We start from the raw sequence: 27975 nt of genomic DNA, 5'->3' as shown, positions 1-27975 counted from the left end.
ATTAAAAAAGAAAATGAAACTACCCACCTCTTTTGAAGTTCAATTTCTTGGTGGTAGTCAGGCGACCAGACAAATATGTAGAACAGCGGAATATAATAGATGGTTTCAATAGTTTTACTGTCTCAATTGGAGATCTCGCACGCGAGATCAACGATACGAGAAACCGCAACAAATGTGTCACACGTTCCCTCAAACTACCCCCTCTTCCGGTGGTGCAGTATGTGATATTCCGAGGGGGTTAGATGGTAAACTAAATATAAAAGTAACCTGACGTATATGGTACGGACTCTCATTGAGAATTGCCATAGTAACAGAAAACAGCACACTAGCGTGAACGGGGACGTGTTCTAAGAACTTCCAATAAATTGCAATGTTCCACAAGAATCTCTATTAGGCCCTACATTTTTGCCATCAATGCATTGCCAGCTGTACAGATTATTGTAGAATGCGATTATTCGCAGAACACGCTAGCTTATTTTTTATTTCAATTTGCATAAAATTACTAACTTACAAGTAAATTATTAGTCGGTACACATAATTAAGTGGTGTGACAATAATATTTATAAACGAATACTGAACACTTCGAAGCAAACATAAATAACAAACTGGAGGGACCATCATATATGCAAGGTTAAGTTCAAAAACGGATACTGTATATATTAAAACACAGTATCTCATTCGAATTTATAACCTTTACGAAATCCTCTTGTAAGAATCTTATTTAGATTTATTTTTATGCGATTAGTGAAGAATTCATTCATATGACGACAACCTACACCAATCAAAAACACATTATCCGAATCTTAATTCTTTCTTTGCAGAATTCTTGATATTTACACAGTACCAGTATCAGTTATTTGTTTTCAATAGTATCAATCGGTTTTCCTCAATACATATCCTAAACAATTTTATTCTACATGGACTCAAAAAAAAAGAAAAGCTTAAATCATTCCTAGACAATCTTCAGAAACAAAAGATGCAAAACAACATATATTTTGAATATAAATTATCTGTTTTATTAAGTTTTCTTTTAGTAAGTTTTCGTAAATTATAATTTGTTGTTTTGTGTATAATAAACCAGTGCACAATATCAAAAATGTATTTGCATATAAAGCAGGAAACCGGACTTGGTGTTTGGCTTCCTCCAAAAAATTGGTAAATATCTATATTCCAATTTATGTAAATTATTCTATTTATTTGAACTGAAATGATTTGGACAATGCATATAGGAAGCTTTCAGCCCATCCACAAGTTGCAACATAACTGTTATAATAAGTACATTTGTTGTGGGTTTAATTATAGCAAAACGATCATTTTAAAGAAAAAAATGTGTTGGAAAACGGCGCAAAAATTCTGACACACATGGGCACACTCATCTCACACTTAGTGGTATCAATTAACCTTTGGCCCATCTCGTAGAAGTCGAGCTGAGTCTGATGACGACGCAGTCGGTGGCTGTTTTTTTCTCGTTACCACGTTATCCTGGAAAGAAAGAACAAGACAATATAAAAAATACATCGTTCTCTGTACTTAATTGCTTAAAATGATTATCATCTGCTGGGTGTATCGCTCACCGATCGCACAGATATAAATTTGGAAATAACGATTTTTCCAGCATCTTGGAGTAGTACTAAATGACATTTGCTCGCCATGTAACGGTGAGCTAAATACCCGTGGGATGGCATGTGCGTTACTAAATGTTGGAAATGGAAGCTAAGACCACGTGGTTATAAATCTCCCTTTTCATACCCTATCTAAGTGGTTGTACGGTAAATCCTATTTTCCTACCCTTTTCAAGGCCAAACATATATTTTTTAAAGCATTTTGTAAGCGTAAACTGAAATGATAAGCATGCATTTTATACATATTATCCTTCAATGGGTGTTCTAATACAGAACTTGCATTTTTTTTTATTTTTACGAAATTAACTAAAATCAGCATTCCATGATAATGAAGTAATATCAGTATGATAGCAGAAATTGATATTTTATTATATTTTTGAACATAGATGTTTTGGTAACCCCGAACACGTAACGTAACACACGTTACTTGATTTTAGTCCAAATGATATACCTTTTCCACGTGTTTTCTGTAACGAATGTGCTCATCACCTTCGGACCGAGTGCCGATGGCTTGCCAGACACTGCTAAACACGGAGAATGAACAATATGGCAGATTTGGTGATCTACTCGCACTAACAATATCACATGACACGGGAACCGGCGAATGATATATTACTAATAGGAAAAGTAGAATTCATGAGTCGTCACCTCTTCTTGCGTATCACGTGTCTGCTTCTCCTCAGAACAATGACGTATGGCAAGGATACACACTACCAAAAGGATAAACGCGCCTAATGCAAATACAGTCCACTGTACTATGGTAGTGATTCGTATTGGCCGCTCCACTTTATCTTTGAATTCATTTGCATTCTTAGTTCCAATGACGTAACTCTGAAAAGTATAGACATGATTTCTTGTTATTGAAAAGATCGACGGTCATGATAATTAAAACACATTTGTTACACAATAGGTACATTTGTCTTTTTAACGACTTCACTTACTTCGTTGAGCCAAAGAACAGGGTAGAATACTTCAGTCACTTTGGAAAGTTCCCTTGATAAACAAACAAGACAACACAGAGACTATGAAAATGTACATACCACGTCTGACAAGACAAACATTTTATACATTTCGATTTTTATGATCATTAATCATTTCAAAAATATAAATCGGATATATAAGTATAGTTTTACGAAAACCTAATTTCCAGTCCTTTCCCTACTATAGTAACAATTATTCAAGCCCCGATGTCCAAAATATTATCTCAATCATCCAACCCTCCCTATAAGAAACAATATACTGCCACCAAGAGCAATTTTGATGTGTCGGGACCAAAACATACGTGATCTTTGTATCCGGGTCGGCGGTTACGTGTACATTAACTTGCATACGTTTAGTCGCTCTCATTGTGATACCAGTCAACTGAAATAAAACAAGATCATTTATGACGTATTTATTGGCATTATGTGTTAAATCAGTGCATGCAACATGTAAATTATGAACTTGGCTCTGATCTTTCATTTCTCTACAAATGCATATAATGTTTGTTAGTAGTATTTCTACTACCATATTGTTAGAGGGACAGTGATTTGTAGTATATGACGATGCACAATATAATACTCGAAGGACTTATAGCCTTACCCTATGTGCGTCGAGATATGTCTGGTGTTCTTCTATATTAGGATTCATATTTGGTGGTATGTACTTAGGGTCAGCATACAGATAATGTGGCAGCGATAACGCAATTGGTGCACCTATCAATGTACAATGCAGATATTGTGTTGCTGATTATTTCCGTAAATCAATATCATCTCTCATCGCTTTCTGAAACAATTAGTTATTTTTACTCAATAAACATACCCGTGTGCAACAGAACATCGTTTTTTTATTATACATACGTCAATTGTGCACACAGTTCCGAAGTAAGAGTTTAAAAGTCGTTCGTATTAACTGTTTGCTTCTTTCAGGTATGGTAGAAAATTTGAGGTATTATTTAGTGCAGTAAAACAAGAATGTGATATTACTTAGATATTACTTATTTAACCTAAAATCGGAATATTTGTCTCTCATGCATGAACTGTATAAAACGCTATATTTACTGACAGGGTCGCCGTGGTTACCTTGTTGACAGTTGCTGACATTTAGGAATCCTGATGGAAGACAGTGTTTTACATCCGGGGTACAAAAACCGGCATTGTCGGGATGATCCACTGGGTTCGCAAATTCGTAGGCGGGACTCACAAAACGATCGACAGCGATATTTTGGACTGTCTTCTGTCCAATGAACGCACCATGCAACGACCTGGAGAAAGATTAATGTGGTCATTTTCAGACAACTAATAATTAGTTATCTGAGGGTAAAAATTATTAGTTGTATGAGGGTCAATTGAACACGGGGTTACTGTCACCATCAATTTGACACACGAGGGCGCTTCTGATTATATTATGATAAGACGGGGAATGACTGTTCTCGCATATTTGTGATAGTCGCAACTTGTAAACGTACCTGCACACCAGTGACTGGAATACGTAGTGCATAACACTTGGATTACTAAACGGGGGATTTAAAGTGGCGTCTGAAACAAAGAAAATAATCATGGTTGGGATCAAGTAGCAAGTCTTCTCCGTCACTAAGTTACTCGTCAATGGCGAATGGGCGCGGGTTTCGCAACATTACTGAATATATGATGATAGGAAGCCAACGGTACATCACACTTGTAAACTAATACTATGTTCCATGGTGCATGCCTCTGGTTCTAGTTACATTAACGTAGACATCCCAACGACGTTGTATCCGATCTACTTTGGTTTCTCACTTACCGGTTCCATTTATCATATTTGCATACATATCTGACCACCAGGATAAATGATCTTCTCCTTTCCATCTATCAATTATGTTTAACATATTAATGTCCAGTTTACCAGTATACACCGTGAACTCTCCATCATCTGTGTCATTTTGCTACAGACAGACAAATAGTACATGCACTTATATATATAATAATCCACGACTTTCTGACGGAGTTTCTAAGTTCTCAATGGAATATTCCGGGTCATTCTGAATTAACGGCTATTGGAATCATGACTTTTCAATAGCACTATACCACTCTGAGACTCGAATATTGTTCTATTTTTGTTTTGAAGTATAGGACGCTAAAAACCATATATACCCTAGGATATATGGCTAACGAGATATATTTTACTCAAATCCGCTTCGAAGCCCTTGCATTTCATATAACAATGACATGACAGTCATACTTACACCTAAGAAGAGCCCAAAATCAGGACTTGGCACGAACGATGTCCCCGTCACTTCGTATATCAATTTGAATATGGGGTCGGTATATCCCCAAAGTATATCTTTCACCGACAAAGTTTTGATTAGCGTCTCCTTGTCAGCCAATGCTAAAACATCTACAATGTATTCACCAAGTGTTTCTATCAATGACGGCATATTTTTCAACATACTGGCGATGGTCTGCAACAAATACACATACTTTAATTTATATCTGGCCACTTATAGCTAAGGAACTAGAATAATGTATTTAAAAAAATGACTGACAACGATGACGATAACAACAACGACAATATAATGGAAAGTAATAAACCATAGATGTGTACACGCACATAAAATAAATAAATAAATAAATAAATAAATAAATAAATAAATAAATAAATAAATAAATAAATAAATAAATAAATAAATAAATAAATAAATAAATAAATAAATAAATAAATAAATAAATAAATAAATAAATAAATAAATAAATAAATAAATAAATAAATAAATAAATAAATAAATAAATAAATAAATAAATAAATAAATAAATAAATAAATAACAGGACACGACATGGCATGTTGACCACCGCCTAACCGGTGTTTAACTCTTTAATAAAGAAAATAAAATGTATGTATTAACAATATAAATTGGCTAATTGTAATTGACTCAATGGCAGATTGCACAATCTTTCAAGTTCAAAGTACGTATGCGCCAGAAGTTTTCAAACAAAACATACTGCTGAAAAAAGACATGCAAATTGCCTTCAGTACATGTAATTGTGCCGGCCATGATAAACAGTTACCACATGTAGTCCAGGGTTAAATGTCAAATTCGTGAAATTGTATCAGCTATATTATAGGGAAATGAACAACCCTAATTGTTGTAAACCGCTCAAACACGCATGACTGTGACAAAATACATTTTAGAATACACGCAACGTATTTTGATTTTATAACCTTGACTTTGATAACGATATGTATTATTACTCACCACAAGTGGAATATTTATTGTTTTTACTGTGTCGTTTTCCAGTCCTACCGACATCTCAGGTATGAACACGTACTGACGTACATTTCGATATGACACCGTTCCATTTGCATTCCACGTGATATTGTGTTTGGTTTGGTACTCTCTGAAAATAAAATGACGGTATGTGAACTTTGATCTGGTAAAATGTCTGAGATATTTGATTATTTGGTTAATACAAGAAATGTACGAGTATAGTAAAATTGTTTTACAAATATAGTATGATATTTATAATAATCTCATAGTATTATATTTTGCAAAGGATTGTGGGATAGACAATTGAGGGGGGTCACATCTTTAGCTTTTTACCTCTCCTGATTTCAAGCAATGCGTTATTTAAAAAAAATATATGGTTATTGTAGTAATTTGTATGTCAATGAACTTTAATAGATGTGTATACATAATTACAAGTGCCTTGTAATTGACCATCTGGTTAGTTATGTAACTCTCTTTATATAAAGGCTGTACATTGACAATAAAGTTAGTCTATATTGGTGATTGTTGCGTGCTTGTCTCTTTCTCTGGTCTGCAACCAGAAATATTACAGTTATATTGTTGGACTTTCCATTAACTTTACTGGGAAAATTGTTTTGAAGATTTTTTTTAAAGATTTTTCACTGTTTCTGGCTGCAAGCCGTTTTACCATAGGTACCATAGATATTGGTAAGTGTATCTGATTTCTACTCATTCATTCATTCATTCATTCATTCTAATTTCACTTCACACGATATTTTTTTTAGATCGACCCATGTATACATATGTATCATAATTCATTTTAGGAATTAATTTGGCAAATGTTCTTGTTCTGGCGCAAAATTAATTTGACGCCGGAATCAGGTTTAAAAAGGATAATTATCACATAAAAAATGCCACGACTAGGACAATCCAATTAACTTTCAATCAACGTACCTGTAAGTATAAGGACCTCGTTCGAGAACAGCAGGTTGGTCTCCATTCCTAAACTCGTATTCATTTTGAAGATCCCATAGCCAATATTGCATATAAATGGGGTCGCTAGGCTTCTTCCAATTCTCGTATATATACGACGAAGGTTCTAGAATCAATTGCTGTCAAATCAAGACAAAAACAGGACCATGATCATATACAACAGTCCTAGTAATGCTCGATCATCATGCGATGTGAATGGACACACATACACGGCGATTGGAATGTATGGTGTACTAGTACTTGGAATCATACCTATGCCAACCCATCATAATATGTGCATACATCAAATTAATCCTCCATTCTATCAGTAGTTAGGTTAAAATAGAGTTTAACCCCCCCAAAAATTGCTACAAAAGGTTTTTCAACTGATTCTAGTACTTGTTAGTGTACTTTTTAACATACTGAAAGTTCACCAAAGTAGGATCCCCGGAAATGTTTTTTTTTCAAGATGGCGTCCAAGATGGCCGCCGAAACTTCTTAATGATTATAACTCTGTAACTATCAACTCAAATTTCATGATCTTGGTGTCTATCCCTAGGTTTTCGGGGCAAAGAACACATTAAGATCATACAAAATGATGTTGGCCTATAATGTAACACACAAATCCAGTATGGCGTCAAAAATGGCTGCCAACACCTCCAAATGACCGCAAGTCCATAACTATTGACACAAATGTGATAATCTTGATGTCTATCCCCAGGTTTTTTGGGGCAAGGAACACATTAAGAGAACTTTGGATATCACTGAGCTATTGAATCATTATAAAATTTAATTATGATCTTCAGCTGTCACCTCTATCACCACTATCACCTATTGCACAAACACCTTTGTCCATGGAATAAGTTTCAGAGTTTTCAGTTTCGTGTGTCATTCTCTTCCTCGGTACCAACATCTTGCGTGTTGTTTGGATTGTCACAGTTTTCAGTTTGGCAAGAGCCACATACAGCAGTGCAGGGGAGTCCATAGCGTCTGCAGCTGCATCAAGAGGATTTGCATCCCACCAAACAGTCGCAATGGATAATTTTCAAGAGTTTGTCAGGCGCAGCATTTTTTGGGGTCATAATTGGAATTAACTGATCGTTTTCCTGTTTCAATCTCCATTCGATTGGATTCATTTCATTTGCCATCCCCATCCATACCATAATTTGAAAGTACACACATTGGCTATGGAATCTTGTTGCAGGTAATGTTGGGGGAAGCCATTCAAGAGTGACAAATGATTCAGCAGTTGCCACTTTCTTGGTGAAAATGATAAGGCGCAGTGATGATAGTGTATCATTATACTTGCCACCAAAGAGATTAACCATCATGTCTTTGGCAAGACCTGATATGTCCTCCTGAGATTTGTTTTGAAGGATGAATGCACTAGCACAGGACTTCATGACAGGATCAGATTTCACTAATTTCCGAAAGGCTGACTTTTTTTCCGATGCCGAAAATCCTTGAAGTTCAAACACAGCCTGAGTAGGCATGTACAAAGAGCAACTCATTGCACACATCATCTCCTAAAGTTTCTTTCAACAGGTTAATGTTATACACTTTGTGTTCTTTTGACTGCTTATTAGCATCAGAACGGAAGAAGATGATCTCATTGTCTGTTCTGGAGTAATGAAGGAGCAAGATCAGCGAATCTGTATCCTCAGCCACCGAACACCACTGTCACTAGTCCGTAATGTCTCTCAGTGAAGTCTGCATAATACTCGGCTATTGCATCATCTTTCTTCCAAGGTAAACGGTGGAGCAAAGAACCACCTCAAGCACGTACCAATCTGTTTCAGGAATAGAGTTCATCACAGCCTCACTTGATAAGTCCGCAGCATGGTCGCGAATTGTCTGCTCTTCGAAGAATGTTCCTGGCCTCAAAGAGGACTGGAGGGTAGGGGCTTAGTTCATATGTCAAAACTTTTTCAAGGGAAAGATCTCCTGACCTTGACCCCACAAGGAAACACTGGAACAGAAGGGCAGTACGATTTGCCTTGATCAACATTCTTGCCATGTCAACCATGCGCTGATAAATTAGTCACAACTGGCTGGACTTTGAGGTCTGAGGAAGCTCAGATTTCTTCTTCTCCATTACTGTCTTGAGTCGAATCAAAACCTCAGAACAAGCAGCATCTCCTAGCGTTGTCTCTCCACTAAGAAGGGAGGAATACAATTCCTCGGCTTGATCCAGCAATGTCTGAATCTCGGGATCGTCTTTGACCATTTCCGTTATAAGCTGGTTACGTAGGCACTTGTCAAAAAGAAGATGGCCCCACAAAGCCCTCCGGACAGCTTTCCCTGTCATCATGTGCACAACTGCATTTTCTCCAAAGACAGTCTTGAGTATGTTTTTGAGCCCAGTCCCTTCCATGAGAGTTCCTATGGCCACCAGCAAGTTCATAAGTGTATGAAAACACCCCAACATCAGTACAATGCCATTCAAGTGACTACTTTGTGGCGCATCAACGATGATATCGGCAACCTTCCAATACAAGGGCTGGTCAAATGTTACAATGGTGGCAAGGTTGTGCTTCATGGCAAGGTTGCAAACAAAGTCTAATGTAGACACAATGCATGATTTGTCTCCAGAGTACATATTGATCATAGGCAAGAATTTGACTGAGAACTGCCCAGGGTGCTGGCTCCCCTGATGCAAGATATGCATCATCCCTAGCCAATTCGGTGTTGCCTCTTTGAAGCCGAGGGAGACTTCCCACAGAATATCGATCCTCTTGTCAGAGTCAAGAAATCTCGGCAGGTCCTGGAAAACTACCTCATGACAAGCATGACTTGCAAACCTGTACTCCAAGATTGTTTTAAGTTTTCAGTCCTGAGATCTTTCTTCGTGGAATGATATGGTTCATCCTTTTTCTAGGGGTGATAGAAGCAATGACACCCATTCCATGAAATGTCCCTTTGCTGATAATAGTGATAATGTTGTGATCAATTGGGATGGAAACAGGAAAATGATCAGTTAATTCCAATTATGACCCCAAAAAATGCTGCGTCTGACAAACTCTTGAAAATTATCCATTGCAACTGTTTGGTGGGATGCAAATCCTCTAGATGCAGCTGCAGACGGTATGGACTCCCCTGCACTGCTGTATGTGGCCCTTGCCAAACTGAAAACTGTTACAACCCAAACAACACTCAATACGTTGATACTGGGGAAGAGGATGATGCTCAAAACTGAAAACTCTGAAACTTATTCCATGGACAAAGGTATTTGTGCAATAGGTGATAGTAGACAGCTGAAGGTCGTGAATTCAATTTCATAATGATTCAATAGCTCAGTGATATCCAAAGTTCTCTCAATGTGTTCCTTGCCCAAAAAACCTGGGGATGGACATCAAGATTATCACATTTGTGTCAATAGTTATGATCTTGCAGTCATTTGGAGGTGTTGGCAGCCATTTTTGACGCCATACTAGATTTGTGTGTTACATAATAAGCCAACATCATTTTGTATGATCTTAATGTGTTCTATGTCCCCAAAAACCTAGGTATAGACACCAAGATCATCAAATTTGAGTTGATAGTTACAGAGTTATGATCTTTCAGATGTTTCGACGGCCATCTTAGACGCCATCTTGAAAAAAAAAACTTTTCCGGGGGTCCTACTTTGATAAACTTTTAGTATGTTAAAAAGTACACTGAAACCTACCAGAATCAGTTGAGAAACCTTTTGTAGCAATTTTTGGGGGTTGAGGGGTTATTTTCCATATATTGACCTGACTACAGGCCGGGGAGGGCGAGTAGTTACGTCTCACATTATGATATTTCATTGTTCGCGTGTTGAATTCTATTTGCTAGTGTTTTGGCAGTATAGTGTAGGCTATACATATACTATGTAGCATTCAAAACACATCTTTAACATATACTAACTACTAAAACTAAACGGAGAAGAAATGCTGATTTCCTGTACATGGTGAGTTTAGTGAAATCGACATCAATGCTCTGCTGTGCAGCGTAGCCCTCGGTGTTAAAACGAAGCAAGAAACCAGGTATATATTACTCCTTCCCGGGGCGACTGGGAGAGAGGATACACGAATGTTTAAGATGACCTTTGTGTAATGTCCAGTACAGTAGTACACATTTATATTCATGTAATTGTTATTTGTGAAGTGCGCCCTCACAGGCAATATGTAAAACAGTGTTTACAATATGGCTGCCATGTTCATGCAGTGAATAAATAAAGCTCAAGTTTGTGTTCCCACCATTGTATTAATTTCTGCCTCACGATCTTACAACATGGCGACGAGGATGAACAAGATCTAGTGCAACATTCAAGAAAACCTGAGATGCCTGCAGAAATATTTTAATTCATAAACCGTGAGTTGAACATTGACTGAACATACATGTAGTGTGTAAATCAGCCATACACATTTCCCAGTGTCAGAGTTTACAGATTCGTTAGAATTCAGACTACCGTCAGAGTAATACAGATTCGCTGGATGTGAAATTATTGAATTAATTCTGAACAATGGCTACTGCACTGCTACCATTTCCGTCATTCCCAGTACATGATGAAAGCACCTCCATAGGGCCAAGATGGACAAAATGGGTGAAACGTTTTGAGACATATTTGGTTGCCCAGGGAATTACTGATGATAAGAGAAAGCGTGCCTTACTATTATATTCAGCTGGGGATGAGGTAGCAGATATTTTTGATACCCTACCAGATACTGGTGATGAATTCAAGCAAGCCTTGGAAGCACTGAATAAATACTTTGTACCCAAAGTAAATAAAGCATACAAAGTTTATGTATTCCGAAATGCATCACAGAAACCTGGTGAAACATTAGACAGTTATAACACACGTTTGAGACAACTTGCAAAGACATGCACATTTCATAATGAAGATGAAGAGATCAAGTCACAAATAGTACTATCTACAACATCAGCAAGGCTGAGAAGGAGAGCACTCAGAGAAATTTGTCATTAAAAGACATTCTTGATGCAGGTCGTGCTTTTGAAATATCAGAACGTCAAGCAAAAGGCATAGAGGACACTGATAGGGTAGATCATATTTCTGAAATTAAGCATGTGTCTAAGAAATTTAATAGGAATAGAAAAAAACCATGGCTGAATTCAAAATCAGGAGAGAGCTCAGGTCAAAGTCAGGTCAAAGGTCCAACTAGAAATGATATTAGTAAGTCTTGCTTCAGATGTGGTGGCATATACCCACACAAAGATACTCTATGTCCAGCACGCGGCAAAGCATGCAAAAAGTGTCAGAAAATTTGACATTTTGCAAAAGTATGTAGGAGCAATAATATACAGCGAGCAAAAGCAATTGACGTCCACGAAGATAATTCTACAGATGATGAATATGTATACCACATATCAGTATCCCCAGTCATTGATAAATTTCAACCACATACACAAGTCATGTTAGCAGGACAACCGGTAAAATGTCTCATTGACTCGGGAGCTGGTATTAACATCATAGATGAGCAAACACTGCAACAAATTAAAGGTGTTCAATTACGTCAATCATCAAAGAAAATATACGCTTATAATCCTGTAAAACCACTTCCAGTAATAGGTGAAGCTGAGATGACTGTACAATCACTTGTAACTAACCAACAGTTGACTGAGAATTTCTGTGTAGTTAAAGGCACAGGAGGAAATTTGTTAGGGTGTGAGACAGCAGTGAATCTTGGATTGCTATGCATCGTGAATAATGTACATTCTACAATACCTGTACCCACAGTTGGGAAAATAGTTAATGATTTCATGGATCGTTTTGAGGGCATTGGAAAGATGAAACATGTTAAAGCAAAATTACATATTGATAAATCAGTTAAACCAGTCGCTCAACAGCATCGTCGTGTTCCATTCCACGTTCGAGATAAAGTAGAGAAAGAGTTACAGAAATTGGAAGAGTTAGACATAATAGAAAAGGCCGTAGGTGCAACACCGTGGGTTTCCCCGATTGTTGTTGTGCCAAAGAAAGAAAATATTCGTATTTGTGTTGACATGAGAGCTCCAAATACAGCTATAGAAAGAGAACGTCACCCGATACCGACAATAGAAGATCTGATAGTAGATTTAAATGGTGCTACAGTGTTCACCAAAATAGATTTGAACAAGGGATATCATCAAATAGAACTGGATCCTGATTCAAGACACATAACCACATTTGCCACACATTTAGGTTTATTTCGTTACAAGAGACTAAGTTTTGGCATAAATTCAGCGGCAGAAATATTTCAGAAGGCTGTCTCTGATGCACTGCAAGGAATTCCAGGTGCTAGAAATATATCAGACGACATAATAGTATTCGGCAAGGAACAGACAGATCATGATGACCAATTGAAAGCTGTATTGCAGAGACTAAGAGACAATAACATTACTGGCAACAGAGAGAAATGTGAATTCAGTAAGTCAGAAATCACATTCTATGGGCATACCTTTTCTTCTAAGGGAGTATCAGCCGACAATAAGAAAGTATCATCACTACTGAAGGTCAGTGAACCACAGGATGTAATGGAAGTCAGAAGTTTTCTTGGCATGGCACAATACATAGCCAGATTCATACCAGACTTCGCATCTATATCAGCACCCATATGAGAGCTTACTCATCAAGATGTACCATGGTCATGGGGCCCAAGACAACAAAAGTCATTCAGTGCACTAAAAACTGAAATGGCTAGTAAGAAAGTGATGAAATACTTCAACCCAGAGTATAATACAGAGATTATCGTTGATGCCAGCCCAACAGGATTGGGTGCGATTCTAGTGCAGATCACTACAGATGGAAATCGGAACATAGTCGCATATGCAAGTCGCGCACTAACTGATGCTGAGAGTAGATATAGCCAGACAGAGAGAGAGAGGCACTTGCGATGGTATGGGCAAGTGAACATTTTCACTTATACATTTATGGACCATCCTTTACAATAATCACAGATCACAAACCATTAGAAGGAATCTTCAATAAACCACAGTGCAAGTCTACAGCCAGAATTGAACGTCTGTGTCTACGTATGCAACCATACAAATACAAAGTAATTTATCGCCCAGGTAAAGAAAACCCGGCAGATTATATGAGTCGTCACTCAGATAAGGATATGACAAATTCTGTTGACCATAGTTCACGAATTGACACTTATGTTAACTTCATTGTTGAGAATTCAATGCCAGACGCAATGACACTTGAAGAAGTCCAGAAAGCTACTTCAGAAGACATTACAAAAGTTGTCACATGTAATACTAACACAACGGTGGCATGATGTTGATCCTGAAATTGCTCAGTATAGAAAAGTGAAGGACGAACTGTCGATTGCAAAAGGGGTACTACTGAGAGGATACCGCCTCATAATTCCACACGCATTACAGCAACGTACAGTAAAATTAGCACATAATGGACATCAAGGAGTAGTGAAGACCAAGAGATTACTCAGAGAAACATTATGGTTTCCTGGGATAGACCATATGGTAGATGAACTGATAGCTAAATGCATTCCATGTCAGGCAGCAAATCATAGTTCAAAGCCAAATAATGAGCCACTGAAAATGACTACACTACCTAGTGGTCCATGGAAGAATGTTTCAATGGATTTCTGTGGTCCATTTCCTAGCGGTGAATATATTCTAGTATTAATTGACGACTACAGTAGATTTCCAGAAATTGCATTCCTTCGATCAACATCAGCACAAGCTGTAATTCCACGTGTAGATGAAATATTTGCACGTCAAGGTATACCTGAAGTGGTGAAGTCTGATAACGGTCCACCATTTAATGGACATGATTTTAGCAAATTTGCTAATCACTTGGGATTTCATCACCAGAAAGTGACACCACTGTGGCCAAGAGCAAATGATGAAGCAGAGAGAGCAATGAGAACTGTTGAAAAGGCAGTGCGTACCGCCGTAATTGAAGGCAAGAATTGGCATAAAGAAATATTCAAATTTCTACGTCAATACCGTGCTACACCACACTCCACAACTGACAAATCTCCAGCAGAATTGCTGAATGGAAGAAAACTAAGAACCACACTTCCAGAAATACAGCACCAGCATTACAAAAACAAAGATCTACAATCCAGAGATGCAATGAAGAAACAGATTATGAAAGAGTATGCTGATCAAAGAAATCATGCAAAACCGTCAGACATTCAAATAGGAGATCGTGTACTAATCAAACAAAGAAAACAAAATAAGATGTCTACGCCATTTAAGCCAGAGCCATATCAAGTTGAGCAACAGAAGGGAACAATGATAACTGCTCGTCGCGGAAATCATAAAGTCACACGCAATAGCTCTTATTTCAAGAAACTGAAATTCAGTGAGGGAGTTATTCCAGGTGAAGAGGAGTTAGAAGAGATAGAAGAAAAAGAATTTAATTCTTCAGATGTTGAAAATGTACCATCTACTCCACCGGATATACAACCACAATCAATACGCAAATCAACCAGATTAAGACGTGAACCGGAATACCTCAAAGACTTCATAACATAAACAATAACAATGAGATCATTGACCTGATTGACACCTTTCTTCTCTCAGGGTTTTGAGTTTAAGTATGGAATTTTCTAGTAGTTAGTTGGTTATATCGTTAATGTTTAACATTGTTGAATTTATGCTTCATCGTTACTACTGCAATGAATATTTGTGAGATACCTATGTTTATGAACTTATATTATAACCTCTGCAAGGCAAGTTAAAGGCTACCATATAGATTATACCAGAAGTATACAAACTCTGCAATATGATTTATTCATTAACATTCATAGACTGAATATCTAAAGAGGAGATGGATGTAATGTCCAGTACAGTAGTACACATTTATATTCATGTAATTGTTATTTGTGAAGTGCGCCCTCACAGGCAATATGTAAAACAGTGTTTACAATATGGCTGCCATGTTCATGCAGTGAATAAATAAAGCTCAAGTTTGTGTTCCCACCATTGTATTAATTTCTGCCTCACGATCTTACACTTTGAGCTATGGGTAACCTAAACTATTGGTCATGTGACTATTGGCATGAAAAATTAAATCGAACAGGTCATCTGCAGTATGTGGGTCACTGAGGAATATGGTGTCGTATTCTGAGCGATAGGTCTTGGCGGAGTCTTTCGTCCCGGGTGACGATAATAAAACGAGCATGGAACAAAACTCGATTCCAGGGACATTGTAATTAACACAAATCAGGACCGGAAAGCAACAATTTTGTTTCACGTACCTTTTCGACAGTCCTGTGAATCAAAACATTGAAGGCTGGTATCAGCGCCAGACCAATGGCGCATAGCAGTAAACCCACTCCAGCTGACACGCCTAATTTTACTTTCGTGGCTACCATGGTGATATGTATATGAAACGGCGGAAATCAGACCTGGGCATAATGCTGTCCACACACGCAATCAATTCTACATAGTACAGTGTGTTCGAACTTTCATCAACAAATGTCGAAGATCATGTGACCACTGTAATCAATGGGGTGGGCGTGTCACATTTATTTGCATCGCCGGGGTCAATGATTGATACTACTCTGGGTGGACATGTACAATTTTTCGGAAGCAATTCTATTGGTGATACAAATTACAGCACATGGACGATAAATAGCAAGAAAACAAATACAAAATGACCTATATTATAAGGCAATAGGTAATCAAAATGACTATCTATGACTTATAATCAAGATGTAAATCTAAAACATGGAGGTAATATTACTTCATGTATTCTAAGAATAATGTCTAAAATACCATCTTTCTAAGCAACCATATCTACTGATGAAAATAACATTATAGTTCTGTGGCCTATTAAATATATTTCAAACCATGACAAATAATATAAAATAGAAGACAAGGATTCACTGCAAGGCGTTGCTGTGTCAATGACATATCATTTTTATAATGAATTTAGTCTTCGGTTTTTATATATCGGACTTGATATTATAAAATATTGCACATATTCCTTTTTCTTCTGTTGTTTTGATATTGTTTGTTTTTCGGATTCTATTTTTAAGCAATGATTATCAGTGTAAACTTACTAAAGCTTTCTTGGGGAGGTACATTTTTTCATGACTGTAGTCAAAATTGTTTTCGAATTTCCTGTAGGTTTTAAATCTGCTTCACTTAACAGCTTATTTGATGAACTTATCATTAATTGGGGATGAAATGCACTTTCTGATGGAATGCAACAAATATAATAAAGTTGCGTACCAATCTGTTCAATAAAGCTAAGGATATGATCCCAGCATTTAAAAGTTTTATTATTAACAGTATAGTTTGTTCTATAGTGTCAAATGAAATTAGTAATTCTGGCTGTTTTGGCATCGTCGGATATGTTGACCAGATTGACCTTTCAACTTACAAATCAGCTGACACATCACCTGACTATGACCACTGCTGTTGCGCAATCTCCCAGGCAGAGTTATGCTTTCGGTTTTCTGGCCACAAAGATCTATCGGAAGGAGAATGACTGTTGTGTAGTGACGATCAGGCGTATGCATTGTGTTTAGACCTGGTTAATGCGCAAATATATTTGACAAGATGCCGAAGTGCAACATAAACTGCGAGTACTGGCCGCTGATCCGGTTCATGCTACCGCTGACTTGCACGTTTATCGCTGTGAACGTTGCCGAACAGGTCAGTACAATATGTTTAAGCGTCATTACCACATTTCATGATAGTTCCGTCAACTCGAACAACTACATCGGGGGCAAACAAGATTCGTACCTGATAAGATTTTAGTACAGATTCGTGCATATTATTAGGTGATTTGCATACTATTTAAATACTTTGTTTTGTTGATCCAGTTCGCGCAAATGAGTTAAAATAGGACAAACACATACTGTTTGTGTAGTTGAAAATTTAGAAATAATATGTACAAGTTAATTAGTTAATTTGCATTCTAATTAACAACTTTCAACATGTTTGGTTGATATCTTAACAGTTGGCTCAAATGGTTTAAATCCTGGTATATATGTATATTTCACTTGTCTGACATTGTTATACTATGTTTGCTATGCTAATTTGAACGATTAATTAACTAAATTAGTTTTAAATTAATCTATAAAGCAACATGTGCATACAGAGAAGTGGTTGTACGTTAATTGTTGACTTCAAATCGCAGCATTTTCTAACATGTCATTTCAACTGGATGTAATAGCCATCAAGTATATTCACCTTCATTGAGAAACTTGGCCTCTTAAGGCGTGGAGGTGCGCTGCCAGAGAAAAACGGTGTACCAGTAAAAAAAAATGTCTTCAGTTAGTTGGGTGCATTTAGGCATGCTAGATATTTTTGTTATTGATCCCGGCAGAATTATTCTCTAGTATTATTTCATATACATATTATTTTGTTTCCAGTTCTGCCATCGTCCTCTTTCTGCAATGAAATCCTGAAAGAAACAAAATCTCACTGAATGGATGAACCAATGATGTCAATGCTCTCGTGTGATCACATGTAATTTCTTTTTTTTCTAGACGTTGAATCGTGGACTCACGTCATCTAAAGATGCCACTTCTATACTGGCCATATTTGGTATCTCTTACACATTGGTGAAATTTGCGAATGGCTCTTTGCTGGAGTTTAAACATGTTGGTGTTGTACAGGTACACAGTCGTCGTGATATCGTCAAACCAATCATATGCATCTTTGGAATCGGTACTTTTATCATATTGATAGCATTGCTTATATGTAAGTTCAATGTTATTTTCAATGACAAACATTCTAAATGATAATTTGAGCAAGGCAGCATGGTCAAGAAAATTAGAAAAAATAAACTCCCAAAAAAATAGTTTGTATTTCCAATCTAGAATAATTCATAATTATTGGCTGGGATTAATTTTCACTGATTTTGTCACTAATAGAAAAGTACGCTAAATTAAAACTTCATGAATATTCAAATGTAACATTAGAATGTATTGTTTCCTTCTATGAAATCATTAAATCCATGTACAATAACATAAACTACAAGGTAAAGATGTCAAATGGCTTAACAGGGGGTTTTCAGTCCACATGTGGTGTGAAACAGGGTTGTAATATCTCACCCACCCTTTTTAACATATTCATCAATGATCTTCCAGGTCATTTTGGTAAAAGTGGTGATACACCAATCATGATTGGTGATAAACCCTTAAACTCTATTTTATATGCAGACGATCTTGTTTTGTTTTCACAGACTGCAGAGGGTTTACAAAATTGTCTGAATAAATTAGCAGACTATTGTAAAACCTGGAATCTTGATGTGAATGTTAAGAAAACCAAAGTGATGATATTCAACACAAGTAACAGAATAGTGAAAAACCAAACTTTTATTATAGATGGTAAAAACATAACACCAGTCAAGGAGTTCTGTTATTTGGGTATGATATTCACTCCGAATGGAAAATTTAAAACAAACCATTGTATGCTAAAAAATAAAGCAATGAAGACATTATTTGCCATTAGACAAACTATACTTAGTCATAAAATGATTTCAACTTCATTGTGTTTAAAATTATTTGATCAGTTGGTTACACCCATTCTAATGTATGGGTCAGAAATTTGGGCAGGTGAACTAACAAATGACACAAATAACCTAGAGCAAGTTTGTAATAATTATTATCGTTTTATTCTTGGTGTTAGTAAATTTACACCATCAATTGGTATAAGGGGTGAACTAGGTAGATTACCAGTAAGAATAAATGCAATGGTTTCAAAGGTTAAATACTGGTACAGAATAAATTTGCTTCCTGAAAATCACATATTAAAATGTGTATTAAAGGAAATACAAAATAATTCTACCTGGATTACTCAAATAAAAACAATTTTTGGAGAAAAAAACTTGTCTAAAATAAAAGAAACTAACAAGATCAACAATATTAATCAACTAACCAATGTTGTAAAAACAAAGCTATCAAATGAATTTATTCAATCATGGAGAAAACAATTAAATAAAAAAGAGGGGAACAAACTTAAAACATGTAGTGTATTTAAACAAAAATTTGAATTAGAAAACTATCTAAATGAAATGAAAAACTTCAGCCAACGTAGAGTTTTAGCAAAGTTTAGGCTCAGTGACCACAACCTTGAAACTGAATTGGGAAGGAAGAGTAAACCAAAAACCCCAGAAAATGAAAGAACGTGCAAAAAATGCAATTCAGATCAAATTGAAGATGAAATGCATTTCATCTTAGATTGCAATTTCTATGAAGTAGAGAGAAAACATGTCTTGGAGTATTTTAAAATAAAAATTAATGACTTGTCCAGAATGGAAAGCTTTGTGAAAATAATGGGAAATAATATGGCTTTGTCATATTATTTAAAAAATACAATTTTCTAAAAGATAAATATGTAACTGTGGTCTGGGAGAACCTTGCTACTGTTTAATCAATTTTTTCAGAGATTTTTTAATTTGTATTTCTTTCTATGTTGAATTTCAGTGTATTTTAATTTTAGTGTGTCTTATTTTATTTGTCTTTTGTATTCATTTTTTTTTTACCTTACTAAACCCACAGATGGTTAAGTTGTGTAATAAAGTTATTATTGTTATTATAAACCAGTGAATTTAAAACAATGAATAGTTCTACAACATCAAATTCACTAAAATTTAACCCAGTGAATATTTCTTCTTGGATACCAGTATTACCAGTAGTATCATATATTGTACAATACTTTATTTTCGCTTGGAATTAGTTTTCGCTGAAGGAAAGATTCAGTGAAAATAAAATCCAGTGAATATGTATTTTTTCCTATATTTTACATTCAACTTGTCAAAAATCAGTGAAAATAAATTCCATAGAAAACACTCAAAAAGTCTTTTCAGCGAAAAATAATTCCAGCTAAAATAAAGTATTCTACAGTAATTAAGATGGGAGTTGAAAGGGTCATGGTACATTAATAATAAAATGAATTATTATTGAATGTGTCAACCAATTAGAATATTACAAAACAAATCACTGAAGTTTGCTAAATTCAGGTCGTATTATTTATCATATAATTGGTAATGATGATTATTTTCTGATATTAACTATGTTTGGTTGGTTAAAAGGTCAAAATCTCCCATCATGCATTGCTTATTTAATATGCAGGATGGGTTGCCGCAACCACTGCTCGTTTATTTTGTCATCAGCCAATTACAATTTTCGTTCACAGCTTATACAGAGCTAGGTTACTATGCAGTTACTAAACTATATGGACTTGACGATGAGATTGGTAATGCCGCCAGGAACTGTATATTTTATCTGAGTATATATCCACTTATAGATGGAATTGTGAGTAAATTGTAATGCCAAACTAAAATTAAATCAATAAATAAATTCCTAGTATTAAATAATTTGAATATTGTGAAATACTGTAATACAGTAAATGACAAAGAATGAATTCCATATTAGGATGATTGAGTGTGCATATTTCTCAACAACTTCATTAAATTAGGTTCACACTGTTGTTAACAGAGCTCAATCAGTTATGATTTGTATGTAGTAAAATTTATTTCTACTGTCCTGATATTCTGTGACAAACCAGGCAAATATAACTGCCACTAATTTTAATACAGTGTACTGTTTTGATTGTGGTGATGTTTGCTTGTTCACAAGAAAGTTTAAAACATGCAAATATTCAATTGTTGTACAGTACGGCATACATTGCTGAACTTTATCAAAGTTTTTCAAGAGATATTATTATTATTTTTACAATCATTACAGGCTCAGTTGTTTGCTGGTATTCTACTACAACACAAGTACAGTACATTGGTAGGAGGAGCTAGTATTGTGGATGTTGGCTTACAGGTAATGTTTAAATTGTTTGATGGTAGTTTATAATAGGTAATAGGTTGTTGATGGTACACAAAATAGTTGGTAGTGAGTGGTTGATAGTAGATAACAGGTTGTTTATGGTACACATAAAACAGTTGGTAGTGAGTAGTTGATAGTAGATAATAGGTTGTTGATGGTACAAAATAGTTGGCAGTGAGTTGTTGATAGTTTGTAGAAGGTAGTTGATAGCAGGTAATTGTACAGGATTATTGTGTCAAATTTTGTGTAAACACACAATGTATGCATTATTCACATATTGGGTACAATGTTATGCATTGAATGAGGCACTTAAAGGCCCAAAATATAATTGTTGCTGGCCCTGAGAGATGGGCCTTTTTTCTTATTTATTTATTTTTTGCAATAAAATTCTTGTATTTTTGCAACACTTATAAGCAACCATAAATAAATGTGAGATGTGCACCTTTCAAACCGAGGCATGTGCTGATCAGAAACTAATCTATTTTCAAGCTTGGATCCAATCAACCCAATATTGTGAGGGACAACCTCAGATATTGAATTTCACTATCATCTGTACTGACTTTTCATTTTATATATTTCAGTTTATAACAATGCAATTACAATTGTAACATGATGAGTGGTAAAAAAAAAATGATAACAATAATATTGAGATATTTATTTAATAGATTGGCACAACTATTGGTCTACTACATACAAGTTTATCTGTTGTCTTCCCTGTGATGATTCCAACAATAGCACTCTACTTAGCAACGTCTGTCAGACTTACCATATTACTTGCGGGATTCTTCAAATTTATATACCCAAAGCAACCGATCACTGTCAGCACTTCAGATGGAGTAAGTCATATTACATATTAAACATTTTCTTCATGAGAAATGTCACTTATTTAGATGCTATCAATACCTGTGACACAGAATAAAAATCAAAGATGGCGGCAGCTGAACCACCCTCGGCCAATCACACGCATCACAAATACTTTCAGATGGATTTTCATATTCTCCAAATATTTTCAAAAACATCAATTTTTATCAGACTTGGATTTCGTCCAATCAACAGAAACAAATTTTGAAAACTTCAGCGTTATGCAAAACTGCAGAAAAAAATTAGTAGGATAGAGGTTTCAAATTGAAGTGCATGATGAAAAGAAACAAAAACAATTTTTTTGGGCCTAATCTCTGATCTCATTTGATGGTACATGAAGTAAGTGACCTAGACTGGCGCAGTCGGGGCGATTACTTTGTTTTTGTAGTTTGAATAAAATAAAATAAATCGCGAAATGAAAATAAAAAAATTCGCAAAATGAAGGTGTTAGCGCGATTCGCAGTTACAGGGGATTTTGCGCTAACACCTCCATTTCGCGTTTTTTTTATTTTATTTAAACTACAAAAACAAATTAATCGCCCTGACTGGGCCAGTCTATAAGTGACCCTACAATATGAGATTCATTAAACTTGTGCAGTAATTTTCATTTTCTCAGAGCTTTTTGTGAGGAGCAAATGGAAATTACTACACAAGAGAAGCACAAGTTTCAATTTCTCATTGCTCAATGAAGATGATGTGATAAGTGTAATAAATAACAGTAACTACTGTCAAAACTTGTAAGTCAACTGTGAAAATTCTACTACAATATAGTGAATCTCTTTTTGTGAAATTTAGTCTTCAACTAATTTGTTGGCAGATGATGGGACTGACTGTGAGGAAAGTATTATGGTTCTGGTGGCCATTAGCACTTGTACGTTGTATTCAAATACTTAGCAGGCCGATCTGTAATGTACTCGTAGCACGTGATCTGGATGATCCTGAAGCCACTGTACAGGTAATTAAGTCTTGTACTGTAAAATACTTTATTTTAGCTGAAATTAATTTTCCTTGAAAAATGAATTTTAGTATGAATTTTATTTTTGACTAATGAGTTGAATGTAGAATTCAAGAAAAAGGGTAATTTCAATGATTAATTCAGATGGAGTAATAGCAAAAATAAATTCCAAGTAAAAATTAGGTAATTTACAATTATTATTAGTAGTATATATCTAGCATAAAAAACAATAAAAATTACTATTCTGTTAAAAGCTGTTTCCATATTCATTCCAAAATATATCTGCAATTGTTCCAATGTTCATAATTTCCTTTATTTGTGGTAAAATACGTCACCAACACTGGAACGTTCATATTGACAACAAATTCTTTTCTTTATTAAAGATGCATATACCTGTGATGGGAATATCATTGAGCGCAAACCTTCATACAAAACAAAACATTTCGGGGCTGTTACCTCTCATTAAATTATCATGACAATCAGGAAAAAGATGTATATTACCGGTAATAAGGTTATCACGAGAATACAGCAAAGTATGCACTCAGGCAGTACTGGAATGCATCAACCTCATCCATATGTGTTGGTTGATATAATCATCATACAACTTCTTATCATATTCAATCACATCCTACCCTTATAAAAATTGACCATGTTTATGTGAAACTTGTTTTTTTTGGGCATATGATGCTCCATACTGAAATATAATTTGTTTGACAGGCATTGGCTGTATTAACAGTCACCTACCCAGTGGCTCAGGTAGTATACCAATGGTTGAATGAACTTAAAACCCTAGCACCAACATTTCTTAAGGTAAGAGACTATAAGACATGAAACCAGTATGTCTAATGTGTGACCTCTGAAATAGTATACCTAATTTACTTTGTGACATGTTGATTTTATTAATAGTAAATTTAATTATCAAGGAAGCACTGGAATGTATTCAGTATTTGCTCTATTTGAAGTGCATCTCCAATAGAAGCGAATATAAACTGAGACTCTCATTTGTTTTTAATATAAACATCAACTCTTCAAGCCTTCTTTTGTCACAAAATAAAATAGGTTAAATTTATCACCTATTTTTTTTTCAAAATTTTGATAAAGATCTTTAGAATCTGTTATAGAAGATTATGTCCATTTGGTTCAAAATAATCAAAACAACTAAATAGAAAAATACTTAAAAGCAAAAACCCAAATTTATATAACATTGATCAATTAATATATACCATGAAACTATATTCATCAACCTCAAAGAAAATCCAAAATCAGTTTTGCTGTGAAAGTATTGGCATATTTTTTTCTTTGTGTGTCTGCAAAGTTAATATATACTTGTATCCTGAATTGTTCTTGCATTAAACTATAATTTCTTGATCTGTTTTTTCTACAGCGTCAGAATGTTACAACTCGAATCAAAATCACACCAAGACATATCGCAATCTTCAATGTAACTTGCATGTGCATATCTTTTTCTGTAAGTTATGCAACTTTTTGTTTCTCTATTGTTTTTACCCATAACCATTTCAAGTTGTACATTATAATAAACAGTTCAGAATGGATCCGTTGCTCATTTGTTTCTAGCCAACATGCCCAGAATTCAAATTACTTAACTGAATGATAGGCAGGTGATGAAAACAATGGATGATATATCCCGGTATATATATCAGGTGTTTCTTCTCTGATTGTATTAACCATGCAAGACCCCTATAAATGCAAAATTGCTGCACCATTAAAAGGCAAGGGGGCAGCAACCTTATTCTTGGGGTGGACATCCAGGTATTTTCACCACCATCACAATGAAAACAAAGTCCAAAAACTCTCAGAAAACTGTACTTTGAGGTAGTTGTTGAGACTCCCCAGAACAAGATTTACCCCTACATGTACAACATATAAAAATTTCGTTGCTCAGGATTAGATCAAATTTGAGTTTGTGGTGTTTTCTTGGCTTTAGCCATTTTCATCGGCTCTTCGACTGGCATTACATAGCAGCTCACGTAGTGTCCATAGAAATACATGGTACAGTGGTATGCATCTTAGAAACAAAGAAAGTTGACGTAGCTCTGCCCTTGAGTATAGGTAGCATTTTCGGCAATACTCTCAGATGATTTTAGAATACCGTAGCGTCTAATGAGATTTCATACATGATTTTCAGAATTCTCCTTACTTACTGACACTGAAGCAATGTGAAATATACAGTCTTGTTGATGATCATATGGGCAATATATAACCATGTTGAAATTGTGGTGCAAACGTGTTCAATCAGAGTAAAAAATGACATCTGTTGTAAACTTGATTGTCACTCAAATTCCTTGGTTTCCTTCTGTAATAAATCATGATTGTTTTAATCCCCCACTGAATAAACGATGGTAAAATCATTGTTGATTTAGATTTCCGGAAGCTCTTCCCTGCAACAGCAATGAAGAATGAACCATAGTGCCGATGTTGTGTTTACCCACAGTACGTTTTCTAACTTGCAATTTTATGTTGTTATAAATTATTATTACAGGGCATGTTAATATTGTTTTGGATCCCAGGTATTGCCGAGTCGTTTCTAACCACCGTACTTCGAATTGATGAAGTGACTGCAGCATTGTGTGTTGTGCCGCTAAAAATATTCTCTTTTATGCCATTTGCAGGTGAGCATAGCGGTAGTTGTATCAGGACACTGCAAGCCACTAAATGTTTGATAGTTTTTCCGTTTCTGAACATATGATGGATTTGTTTATCTTCTCAATTATTGTAAAATGCTAAATTTTCATAGTTTGGGAATAAACATCCCGGTGAAATGTTAACTGTTACAAACCCTTTGGTTCTTTGCACTGCTCACAAAGTAGTTGTCGTTGGTTTAGTTACACTTGTCAACTTAGAAGGCAATCCAAGAGTGCAAACCTCTGCCATAGATACCAATTACATCTACCTCTCCTTAAATTTTTTAGTTATGAATGAAAAATCATCTCTACAAACAATTTGTGTCCTGACAATTTTATTTTTAATATTGTTTTGAGTTATCCTGCTTACAGACAAACATGTGCGTGCAAATACAATACTTTAATATTAAGTATGCATCCTATGGGACCCATATAAAAACTCATGCACTGTGACGACCATCACCCTTTACAGATCCCAGGACAAGCAGCCCAGTCATGTCAGGAATAGGGTTCCCAACTCTCTAAATGTAGAGGATAAACTTGCATTGTCACTTTTTAAGATGTAAGTGCACCACAACAGATCTGGTATTCCATGTTTGGTGTTAAATCCACTGTAGTTTCCACTGGCATGCACTCACAAGTTGACATGTTTCTTCCATCTCTCTGTAGTTACATTGAGAGCTCATGTAACATCATGGCTGTTGCTATGGCAACAAACAAAAATGATTGCTCCTAGTGCTGTGGTCAGATTGGTGGTACTCGTTGTATCACTTTTGACTTTTCCTATGTTTGGGTTAGTACATTTTATTTTGATATTGCTGTGTGCATTAGTAGTCATTATAATTGACCTGTCTGTCTGTATAGTTCAACTTGTCGCATACAAAATGTACATTTATTTGACAGTTTCAGGTGAAGTACAAAAAATGTAGTTCTTGTTTTTGGAATGCAATAATTATTTCTCCCATAATTGCTGTGTAACATTTTTTATGTATTTTTACACCAAAGATACAAATAATTCAAAATAATACTACCGGTAATATCATTCAATGTTGGTTTCTAGACTTCACGGTGCCCAATTGGGTATTACCGCATTGCTGTGTAGTTTCAGTTCTGAGGCATTAACGGTTCTCGCTGGTACTATCTGGATCAGACATAGACGGGTAAGTAATAACTATCATTAAGGACTATCTCACTATGCAATGTGTACTGCATATTTTTGCCTTCTTACTGGTGGGGCATGTGTGCATGGAACTACAGATTTGCTATCTAATCTTAGTAATTGCTGAATGAAAACAATAGTGATGATCCAAAAAGTCGTATTACTATCGTACATTGTAGTACAAATGCAATCACTATACCTTGCATGAACTCTTTCTACAGCGGATACATGATCGGAGTGTGATGGAGATGTCAACTAGTGAAATCACATGCAGTGATAAACTAATGGTAGAAGCGGAGGAGAGGGAGACAGCACTCTAGAAATATCGAACGTATTTTTAAAAAAAAATATTTTCATATTATTGCAAGCAACATTTTTTGTATTATATGATTTTTCCACTGAAGCAAAATTATATTTTTGGCATTCATGCTCAAATAAGTGTGGAATGTTTCATCTTGTTTATGAATAAATATCCAATTTTTTTAAAAGTTTCTTTTATTTTGTTTATACCCCCGGTACTACTAACAATTGTCAGCAAGGTGTTCTTACAAATATAAGTTTGATTTTACAATAAGTCAAAAACAATTACATATTATTGGTAAAAATTCCACATGTTTTACTAATGGTTTTAAAGTGAACATTTTGGGTGAACATTTCATGATGATATCTTCAATTCTCTAATTTTGGTGAATATTTGTCATTTTTGGTAAAAAGTGATATTTTCTACTTGTTAAAAACCGCAAGTCCAATATTACATGTGGACCTCTCAGATTTGTTCGTTTTGTACTGATATCTTGAATTTTGGTGAATATTTTTGGCAAAAAGTGATA

General features: G+C 35.5%; 2 protein-coding genes across 2 annotated transcripts; one reads left to right on the top strand and one right to left on the bottom strand.

Annotated features, from left to right (window-relative positions):
* Nucleotides 1–538: 538 nt before the first annotated feature.
* On the bottom strand, nt 539–16203 carry LOC146747208 (platelet glycoprotein 4-like). Its single transcript, XM_085497980.1, has 12 exons — nt 15991–16203; nt 6779–6936; nt 5834–5975; nt 4825–5040; nt 4383–4524; nt 4069–4138; nt 3683–3864; nt 3204–3316; nt 2905–2984; nt 2564–2615; nt 2271–2453; nt 539–1482 (listed from the first exon to the last, which is right to left on the bottom strand). Exons 1-12 carry the CDS (start codon nt 16105–16107, stop codon nt 1393–1395), a joined length of 1545 nt encoding a protein of 514 aa, XP_085354106.1. The 5' UTR covers nt 16108–16203; the 3' UTR covers nt 539–1392.
* Nucleotides 16204–17163: 960 nt separating this feature from the next.
* Nucleotides 17164–27633, top strand: LOC100369210 (progressive ankylosis protein homolog B-like). Its single transcript, XM_002731482.4, has 12 exons — nt 17164–17395; nt 18235–18448; nt 20888–21006; nt 21439–21522; nt 22194–22364; nt 23207–23344; nt 24062–24154; nt 24729–24812; nt 25845–25974; nt 26656–26779; nt 27047–27146; nt 27367–27633. The coding sequence occupies exons 1-12, from the start codon at nt 17300–17302 to the stop codon at nt 27463–27465; spliced, it is 1452 nt and encodes a 483-aa protein (XP_002731528.1). The 5' UTR covers nt 17164–17299; the 3' UTR covers nt 27466–27633.
* Nucleotides 27634–27975: the final 342 nt, after the last annotated feature.

Source organism: Saccoglossus kowalevskii, chromosome 4 (genome assembly GCF_978046115.1).
Source record: "Saccoglossus kowalevskii chromosome 4, keSacKowa6.1, whole genome shotgun sequence".
Lineage (NCBI taxonomy): Eukaryota > Metazoa > Hemichordata > Enteropneusta > Harrimaniidae > Saccoglossus > Saccoglossus kowalevskii.
Note: the sequence above shows the minus strand (reverse complement) of the source record. Positions and strands in the feature narration are given on the sequence as shown.

Excerpts from the sequence above, each read along its gene's own strand:
- LOC146747208 (XM_085497980.1), bottom strand. The coding sequence starts at position 16,107 with ATGGTAGCCACGAAAGTAAAATTAGGCGTGTCAGCTGGAGTGGGTTTA. Across the intron at positions 4,525-4,824 it reads ATTTTGGGCTCTTCTTAGGT|CAAAATGACACAGATGATGG; the intron begins GTAAGTATGACT and ends GTCTGTCTGTAG. Across the intron at positions 3,865-4,068 it reads TTCCAGTCACTGGTGTGCAG|GTCGTTGCATGGTGCGTTCA; the intron begins GTACGTTTACAA and ends ATCTTTCTCCAG.
- LOC100369210 (XM_002731482.4), top strand. The coding sequence starts at position 17,300 with ATGCCGAAGTGCAACATAAACTGCGAGTACTGGCCGCTGATCCGGTTC. Across the intron at positions 22,365-23,206 it reads CTGTCAGCACTTCAGATGGA|ATGATGGGACTGACTGTGAG; the intron begins GTAAGTCATATT and ends ATTTGTTGGCAG. Across the intron at positions 25,975-26,655 it reads CTCTTTTATGCCATTTGCAG|TTACATTGAGAGCTCATGTA; the intron begins GTGAGCATAGCG and ends ATCTCTCTGTAG.